Below are 9,966 nucleotides of genomic sequence, written 5' to 3' on the forward strand. Positions count from 1 at the left end.
ATTTTTAAGTAAAGCTTCGAAAATGATGATATTAATATAAAAAATTCAGAAGTAAATGATAAATAAAATTATTAAAAACGTAGAAATTAATGGTTTATTTTGATTACCCACCTAATTTATTTACATATAATTATCTCATTTTTATAAATATTTATTATTTTGTAAGAATAATTAGATAATATTTTTTTTTTTTGTTTGGTGTTTTGTCACGGTAAAAATATTTAATCAAATGGAAAATGATTAACTTTCGACTAAAATCATCAAGAATTTATTAGTACCTAGTTAGGAATGGCTAGCGTAGAAATTCGCGCACTCTATGCTTATAATATTTACTGTGATGAAAAAATCTATACAGAAAACATTTTACAGTATTATTTACATATCTGTACAATATATTGCATAAACGTTTTAATTTTTGACATATATTTTCCGAATACTTATGCGGAGAGTAGGAAGTGCATCAGGAAGCGCATTATGGAGAGTTTTGGTTATTGAGTTATTTTTTAGCTGCCATTTCGTATTGGAAAATGTCCTGGTCCACTTCTCACCATTGTATGTAGATATTTATAATTACAGAAGCGTAGGGCAAAAGTATTATAGTAGCTCTGTTAATCAAGAGTTTTTTGGTCTTTTTATTTATATATTCCGCGAAAATATAGACTTATGCAACGTATTGAAGGTCAACAGAGAGGGGTGGCATGAGTTACAAATCCGTTTTCCCGAAAGAGGGGGGAGTTTATTAATAAAAATATCTTAAATTTCGGGTTACTTTTCATTTAAAAGTTCTCTTATCTTATTTACTTTACCATATAAACCCCCTTCACCCCTATGGCACGGGGGCTAAAACTAAAAAGTTAGGCTTCATATAATCCATATAGACTTTTTTTAGGATAATTTTCTGAAGCCAATGAAAAAAACTGCAAGTCAATACAGCCAGCATACAATTTTTTCGTAAGAATCAAAAAATTCTAAGTTCGTTTATTGTACTAGTATATTTTGCTTGAACTTTGTAAACACACTTACAAGCATATAGATAAACATTTAAAACAATATTAAAACAAATAAATTTTTTTTTTTGATAAGGAATGATTTTATAACATTTACCCATACATTTACCTAAAAAATTATAATTGTTAAAATTAATAACTACTGAAATTGTGTATATACTGTTTGGATTATTGCTCTTTGTATTATTTTATAAGTTTCATTTATTCTCAAATATTTAAAATTCTGTGTAAGTATCTACAATAAGTTTTTTTTATAATAAACTGAAAATAGTTAAGGCTTATAAAAAGGAAATATGCATTTATTTGTTAATAATAAAAGAGAACCAGCACTTGTCCAAGGCTGGGTCATTATTACTTAGCCAAACCCAAGTAATATGGTATGCCAGATAGCCAGCCTTTGCCCAAACCTTAGGCAAGATAGAGAGATATTGGCCGAAACACGAAACATGGAAATTTTACCAAGAGGCAACTGTCTAAAAAAATTTTATGAGAAGAACGTCACGGAAGGCGCCAAGTTGGGTATTTTACAAATACTAAAAATGCGCCTGGGGGCCCCCAGAGAATGTCATTGGCTATGGGCCTCGGCAATCGACAAGGGATAATCCGGCACTGTGTACATATACAAGCTTTTGAGTTTGACATTGACCCATACGTTTGTGTTTACGTGTAATCGTGTAAATGATAATAAAAAACGAAATAAAACATAGAAAGAAAACTTTTAAATTTTATTATAGGTAAATTTTTATATGAAATTTTAATAATTTTTTTCGAGATAAATAAATTGGGTTAAAATTCAATGGATAGGTTATTGAACTCAAATCATTTGATTTGTTTATATTTACATAATTCGAAATAAATAACCTTCGCACTACTCAATTCACTTCAAAAATTTCGCAATAAAAAACACTTGACAATAATTATGATACTAAAAGAAAGCAGATTTATAAAATATTCTGGAATGAGAATTTTGTATTATTATAACATTATAAGTTCATGATCGTTATATAGTTATTTTGAATACATTCTCTAATTTTATTATATTCTTAAATTTTTAGATAATTCGTCAAATAAGTGTAATAAAATGATAGAGCCAGTGGTTTTAGTACATGGTGGAGCTGGTAATATACCTACGACAAGAGTACAAGAAAAAATAGACGGTGTTACAAAAGCTGCTAAAATTGGTTATAAAAGACTTCTCTCTGGAGGCTCTGTTATTGATGCTGTAGAAGCAGCTGTAAATTTTATGGAAGATGATATCGCATTTAATGCTGGTAAATTTATTACCTAATTAATAGTGGTGGAAACCGGTAATTTAAAATTTATCTGCCTTAATTTGAGCCAATTACTGCAAAAAAATTGATACAGATGTTCTTTAGACCCTAATTTTCGATCTTATCGTGATTAGAGTTCATGTGATGCCCTTTTCTACTCTAAAAAAACCTTGATAGGTCAAACGTTGGTTCCAAAAACCGTCTTTATAGATTATACAGAAGGCGATGACAACTTTTCAATTTACTTTTATTCAAAAGAAAATGGATAATTTATACGGAATATTTAAGCCGGTCTACATTTTAATGAGTGCCGACTGTTAAAGTCGTTAAGTAAACTAGTGGACTTTTCAGTTTTTAACTAAAGCCGTCGGCTTTTTCGATTTTATAAGTTAATTTTTTAATTTAGCGAAATTGGCAAATCTCGGCCATGATAGGTGAAACTGCACACGAGTATCATATCCACATTCTCGTACTTCACTTTTTAAAAAAAGTTTCATACAAAAATTGTAAAACTATTAGAGTTGTACTTATAAGTTTTGACCATAGACTTTCGGGGACTTTTGAACCTTGACTTCAAAAGTCTGCGAAAGCTTTTATGGACTTTTGAATCTTGACTTTCGAGGAGACTGAAACATGAGCTGTTATGTTTAACTGGTATGACATAAACGAAAACTTTAATTTAGAAAGTTGTTCCTCCTATACAAACCAACAACTTAATTTGTTCGAATAATTTTGTCGTGAAAACAATTCGTCAGAAATTGAACTCAAAATTCTATATATGTTTGTTTTTGTATTTCTCTTAAAATAGAAACGCTTAAAAAATATATAATTTACAAAGATATCCTATTTCGAAATTCTTTAATTACCGATTAAGACAACTTAATTTTTTTATTTTTAAAGGATACGGTTCAATTGTTAATTTGGACGGTCAAGTTGAAATGGATGCTAGCATTATGGATGGAAAAAATTTACAATCTGGTTGTCTTGGTGCATTAAAAGACATTAAAAATCCTATATCGTTAGCAAGATTAGTCATGGAAAAAACACCACACTGTCTTCTTGTCGGAGAAGGAGCAACAAAATTTGCAAAGTCTCAAGTAAATAATCGAAGATCTTTTACGTAAAGCAAAGATTAAAATTGAAATTTTTCAGAATGTGCCAATTTTACCTCCCGGAACGTTAGTTACTCCTGTTGCCTTAGAAGCATTAGAAAAATGGAAGAAAAAAGGTGGCATTGCAAATACTGAAATTGGGCCAGACGTAAATTTTTTTTTAAGTTTTGTAGCTAATTTAGAATTTTTTTTAAAAGTTTTTTTTTTAGCAAAATCCTGGTAGTGTGGGTACAGTTGGCGCTGTAGCAGTGGATAGATATGGTCATGTAGCTGTTGCTACATCTACTGGCGGTATTAATGGCAAAATGGTTGGACGTGTTGGAGATACCGCAATTATAGGTGCAGGAAGTTATGCCGATGATAATATTGGTGCTGTTTCCACAACGGGTAATAGTTAATTTAACACCGATAAATTAGCAATTAGTGTGATTAAGTAAATTTTTATTTTAGGACACGGAGATACCATAATAAAATATTGTTTAGCTCATGCAATTATTAAATCTATGGAAAAAGGACTATCTGCTCAAGACTCAACTACAAAAAATATTGATACAATGACGGAAAGATTAAAAAATACTGCTGGTAAAACTGTTTGCTCTTCTAGTTACATAAAATAACGACCCCTATAAAAACACTCAAAAATTCGAATGACTTTTTAAATAAAACATTTCGGGCATACAATATTTTTTAATTTTTCTTAATCAAATTCGTAAAAAAGCTTTAGTTCATTTGAATTATTAAGGGGAGCAAGGGTAAAGTGAATGAATATTTTCATAAATGAAAACGACCGCCCATTTTGATGCTGGGAAAATTTCCTTTTCAAAAGCAAGAGAGTTCCTTTTCAAACTACTGAGCTTGTAAAAAATATTAGTTGTCCCAGTCATCAAAAATTTATTTCACGCTTGCTTTTAAGGTACTATAATGAAACTCACCTTTAACTTTACTTTTTTAGGAGCTATAACAATATCAAATAAAGGAGAAGTTGGTATTGGGTTTAGTAGTGCTCGAATGGCTTGGGCATATCAAAAGAAAAATGAATTACACTATGGAATCGAACATGATCAGCATTGTAAGGAACTGATTGAAGAAGAATGTTAATCATTATAAATAAGATGAAATAAAGGTAAAAAAGTTTGTGAACCCTTAAAAGATATTTTTCAATAATTTTATATTCGTATAAATAATTTACGTGTGCTTTTTGTTTTATTAATGCCCAATATTATTTGATAAAAAAACACCACAAAGCTGAAAGTTTTTAGTTGCATATTTTTAAAACAAATGATTTCCATAAAAACCATTCAGGTAATGGTGATAAGATAATCTGCTAAAATTTTCTTTAAATTTTATTGAATAATTTTAATAGGGAATATTCATGTATTTTATTTTTTATTTTTAATTCATTGTTTACACCGTTATAACAAAGAAAAAAATGTAAATACTGCTTAAAAATGCTGTATTTAAGTGTAAAAAAATATTTAAAATACATTATAATTTTGAGATATTTAAACGCAGTTTTTGGCGCTCTGTGTTGATGACGTATAAGTACGTGATCTGTCAATTGGTGACAGTTCAATGTATAATTTACACTTTAAAAAAATGAATTTACAAGACAGAATTTACACTCGTTATTATTAAGTTTTCTAATAAAAAGCCGTAGAATAGTATAATTTAATGAAATACCATATAAAATGTAAGTAATGTCATACAGTATGTCAACAAATTTTACAAGCCCGTACTATGATGTCATGTATAAAAATTTGAATTTCCGTTTTAGAAATTTTTAAATGCCCTCGCTGAACTTGTACTTTTATTAATTAATTTTAAATAATTAAAAAGATATGAATTACTAAAATAATGGTTTAGTTGAAATTTCCAGTTATTAAAGTTACAGAAGAATAATATTTGAACCAAATTTAAATTTCATGAATATTCCCTATTCATAAACTATGGACGAAAAAAATTACTTTTTTTATATAGAAAGATCTCGATAGTACGTTGAATTGATTGGGGCCTGCAAAATAATAAGAGGTAATTAAATTTATTGCTTTTCTATAATACTATGAGTTTCGACCTTACATAAAATAAGAACAGATTTTGTTGCATAGGTAAGTAAATTTATTAATTAAACTAATTATCACATTTTTTACAATTCGAGGTACAAAATTAATTTTTCATAAATTAAAATTGTATCTCAATGAATATATATTTGTTTACAATAAGATTTTTAGAAATTTACAATAAGTAAAGAATGAAATTTATATTTTTTTAAATCATTTATTACTATTGATTTGTTTAAAAAAAATTAATCAATATTGTCAAAATTGAACCATATTGTTATCTAATCAGACCATAACTATTTTTAAAATTTATTTCATTTAAAAATCTTCGAACACATGTCAAGAGTATTCGTCTATAACTGATAAATTACTTGACATAATGACATTGTCTACCAGTGGATATTTTTAGAATGTATAAATTTTTTCCAATTGTTTCTTTTTTGGATACACAGCGAATAAATCTGTATAAAATCCGGGTTTTTTCATTGAATAGAAATGTTTTTCGATATTATTTTTTGAGGTATAATGGCAGGAGTTCCGATTTATTTCAATATCCGATCGGCCTCCAAGTTTTCCAGTTAGATTTAAGTATCCAATTTTTACACGTTTTTTAATTTCAAAACAAAGAATGACATCAATATGAATATTACGGATTTTCTTCGTGCGCCCCTTTTTATTTGATTTATAGAAAAGGCAACAATGTTTTTTTTTATTGTTATTAATAAACTTTGCAAAAGTCGAAAGGTAGTAACTACAGATTGCTGTGTTCCTCTTAAGTTTATATGAAAGGGAGTATGCACATAATGTTAATTTTACCAAAATTAACATTTCCTCTATGCTTATAAACTCTTATATCTATTGTGTATTTTCAAAAATTGTTTTTCCACGGTAAAAAAGCATGTGAACCTTGAGGGTGACGAATTTAACCAAATAATGGATTTGTTATTATTTGTACATCTTGATTAAATAAAATTCACAAAACTAAAACATTTTCTAAAAATCACTCTATTGACCACAAATTCTAATTAAAAACTTAATTATATTCGAAAAAAGAATAAATTGAGTTGTTTAATTAACCCGTCAATTCCCATATCCAATCTAATGCAATTTTTCAATTACTTAGCCGTTTACTGAAGTCGTAAAAAAGAAAATAAAGTAAAAAGTTGCCTTCCTCTCGTTTTATAGGAGGGTCATCTACAGGTGACACTGGCATTAGGCCGAGCAAATAGTTAGAATTTTGTCTTTGCTTCCTAAAATAAACGGACATGTATAGGCTTTATTAACATCATATACATCACCCAAGTGACACTGGGAGTTGAAGAGTCAAATTTACAAAAATAATATAAGTGTTAGTCAAACTTTTTTAAATACATTTTTCAGATTCAAATATTTTTCTACTTGTAATTGGATACTTGACTTTTGTTAAAGGAATACCGGATGTCAAAATACATTTTTTTGGCAATTGAATATCGATTATTGTTTTCCCAGAAAGGGTCTGATGAGTCGTCTGTTTAAATTATTTTGAAATCACCGCTTGTTGCAAGTCAAATACCCAATTCTTGTGTCATATTTAATAATTTTCTAGAATCATTTTTAAAATAAATATATATCATTAATATTTGGTTCCTATAATATATAACATATTCTATGAATTGTTTTCTTTTGTAATTATTATCACGTTTTATCACTCCCATCATCACTAGGTGCAACTTCACCATAACAATGTTTCGCTCTTGGATCTCTATACGAGTTTTCATGTTGGACACTTTGTGAGTTTGTACGACATTTGGCAAGGCATAGTTCAAAATGATCTTTTACTGATGCAAATAACACATTATTCTGTTTTGTCGCTTTACCCAAAAATTTTTCAAGTAATATTTTCTGGAAAAAAAAAATCTTATTTAAAGTTTTTGTTTTACTTATTCATAAAAGTGAATTTATAGAAACTTGTCTTAATACAAAAATTATAAATGGCCATTCCGTAAGAAATTATGGTACTTTGTTGATAAATATATTGTTACGTTGTAGTTAAAAAATTTTGGAAAATATCCTACTTGGACTTAGAAAAAATTATGATTCATAGAAAATTTTAGAAAGTTTATAAAATTACTCGTCAATCTTCTGCAAAAAAATGAATTTTAATAGCCTATACTAGGCGAAGATCGTACACGAATATTTTCATATAGATAATATTTGAATTTCGTACCTTATCTGGATGTAAACAACAAGAAATGCAATATTCGTAAATAGCACAGCAATGATTTTCTTTGCAGGTATCGCATGCATATTGAACTGTTGTATAAGATTCCGTATTACAGCAACCAGACGATAAAATATCAGCTCGATGACAAACATATCCTAAATTACAAATTAAAATAATTAAAATTATATTCTTAATAAAATAAAGCTTAACGAAGATGCTTTGTAGTCGGATAAAAATTTATTTGAAAACATTGTAAAAGAATACATGGTCTGTAAAATGCTAAAGGTTCTCTTAATATGATGAAGATTAGTTTTGTGGCTCGGTGGGTCAGGAAGATTGTCCTTGTGGCTAGATCAAGAAAAATTGTGTACAATTCACGGCCAGAATTGAATGCTCTGGATTATGTTTCATAAAGCCTAGACTTTTATATTACATACACCAGGAAATCCAACTTCCTGGCCCAGTTTACAAATTAAATATATATCATGTTCTTGCATTATTGAACTTGCTAAAAAAAATAAGTCTTCCACTCACTCCTCTTTTGGTTCTGTCACTCTGTGTGATTTTTTGAACTTCTGTTGTTAATTTTTGTATGTTAAGCTTCGTATTATTCTCAACTTTTCAAACGCCATTGATGTCCCTGGTGGAAAAAATATTTAAAAAAAGAATTAGTCTTAGGAAACTCTGAAAAAGTCTTAGAAACTTTAAAAAAGTATTAAGAACTCTGAATAACTCTGAATTAGACTAGTCCGAAAACGTTGAGAAATTCAATGTTCCTAAGACTTTTTCAAAATTTCTTATTCTTTCTTTAAATATTTTTTCCACCAGGGGGTTCCTAACCGTTTCTTAAACCCTCCCCAAAAATTACCCAGTATAAATTGAGTTCAAAATTAAGTACGAAGAATAAGTTTATATGTAAGTTACAAACTACAGTTCTGCATAAGTGTGAAGTTTAAAATAGTAACCTTCGTCATCCACAATCAAGACTCTGCCTTGAACAGAATTGCGACATGGTGTTATATCAACAGTAGAATTATGTTCTTGTAAAGTTCGCCATTTAAATGGTTCTGAACGTACAATTACTTCTGGTTCATCAGAATTTGATGTTGGTTTACCCTAAAATTTGATACGCAATTAAATACTATGAAGTTTACATTAATAATATCTCAAATGTAGGTTACCTCACTTATTAAACTAACTATACAATATGTAAACGATAAAGTAAAAATTATAGCTAAAACTATTCTACGTCTAACAAATCTTAATATTGCCGATGACCACATCGTAAGCAATGTATTAATTTTAACAAATTAATCATAATTTTTATTTATTTATTATTTTCATTTATCAATATGACATTTAAACATAACCATAATGTAGACTTTTTATGTTATGTATTACTTCCATTATGTTTATATCTTTTTGGGTCACCGATTTGCTGATAGTCTTCTGTGACTTCCATACATCCACCTTTATGTAAAAGATAAAAATAATTGACTATACGTTCAACAGTACCTATTGAACCATTTTACAAATGAATTTACAACACAGAATTTACACTCGTTATTATTAAGTTTTTAATAAAAAGCCGTAGAATAGTATAATTTAATGAAATACCATATAAAATGTGTAGTTAATATCATACAGTATGTCAACAAATTTGACAAGCCCGTACTATGATGTCACGTCCGTATAAAAATTTGTATTTCCGTTTCAGAAATTTTTAAATGCCCTCACTGAATTTGTACTTTTATTAATTAATTTTAAGTAATTAAAAAGATATTAATTACTAAAATAATGCTTTAGTTGAAATGTCCAGTCATTAAAGTTACAGAAGAAAAATATTTGAACCAAATTTAAATTTCATGAATATTCCCTATTGTCAACGAATATACCGATGTCAGCGAAATATTAACGTTTTAAAACAACGAATATTCCATTCTATCGATATATAGTTTAAGTAATATCGGCGATTAAGAAATGCTAATAAAATATGGATAAAGCGATACTAATAATAACTAAAGAACTCTCTGCTAAACTCTATAAAATTATGAGTATTAAGACTGAACCAGAGATTTTAGTTAAATAGTCATATTTTCATATAGTTCATTTATTGCTAATGATTAGCCATCAATAATCTCCTGTGTGACCTGGCTGGCGTATACTTTGTGTTAATTGAAATTTGAAGAAGTTTTACACTTTAGATTTTTAGCGTATATTCTGTATACTCTATTTTTACGCTCCGTATAATTCTGCTTATTTCACATTTACACCACTGGTCATAATTAAAGATAGTATTAAGTAGTATTCGCAGTT

The 9,966-nt window shown here is 28.3% G+C and overlaps 2 protein-coding genes across 4 annotated transcripts; one reads left to right on the forward strand and one right to left on the reverse strand.

Annotated features, from left to right (window-relative positions):
• Positions 1 to 1,209: 1,209 nt before the first annotated feature.
• Positions 1,210 to 4,574, forward strand: LOC123293429 (isoaspartyl peptidase/L-asparaginase). 3 transcript variants are annotated; one of them, XM_044874251.1, is made up of 7 exons: positions 1,210 to 1,232; positions 2,063 to 2,278; positions 3,179 to 3,375; positions 3,431 to 3,538; positions 3,600 to 3,777; positions 3,841 to 3,972; positions 4,343 to 4,574. In XM_044874251.1, the coding sequence occupies exons 2-7, from the start codon at positions 2,089 to 2,091 to the stop codon at positions 4,486 to 4,488; spliced, it is 951 nt and encodes a 316-aa protein (XP_044730186.1). In that variant the 5' UTR covers positions 1,210 to 1,232; positions 2,063 to 2,088; the 3' UTR covers positions 4,489 to 4,574. The 3 variants fall into 3 exon arrangements, with proteins under 3 accessions (XP_044730186.1, XP_044730187.1, XP_044730185.1); XM_044874252.1 differs by lacking the exon at positions 1,210 to 1,232 and adding an exon at positions 1,611 to 1,741; XM_044874250.1 differs by lacking the exon at positions 1,210 to 1,232 and adding an exon at positions 1,783 to 1,807.
• Positions 4,575 to 5,686: 1,112 nt separating this feature from the next.
• Positions 5,687 to 8,987, reverse strand: LOC123293438 (SREBP regulating gene protein). Its single transcript, XM_044874262.1, has 4 exons — positions 8,832 to 8,987; positions 8,616 to 8,766; positions 7,654 to 7,805; positions 5,687 to 7,328 (listed from the first exon to the last, which is right to left on the reverse strand). The coding sequence occupies exons 1-4, from the start codon at positions 8,931 to 8,933 to the stop codon at positions 7,122 to 7,124; spliced, it is 612 nt and encodes a 203-aa protein (XP_044730197.1). The 5' UTR covers positions 8,934 to 8,987; the 3' UTR covers positions 5,687 to 7,121.
• Positions 8,988 to 9,966: the final 979 nt, after the last annotated feature.

The sequence above is a fragment of the Chrysoperla carnea genome, chromosome 2 (assembly GCF_905475395.1).
Source record: "Chrysoperla carnea chromosome 2, inChrCarn1.1, whole genome shotgun sequence".
NCBI lineage: Eukaryota > Metazoa > Arthropoda > Insecta > Neuroptera > Chrysopidae > Chrysoperla > Chrysoperla carnea.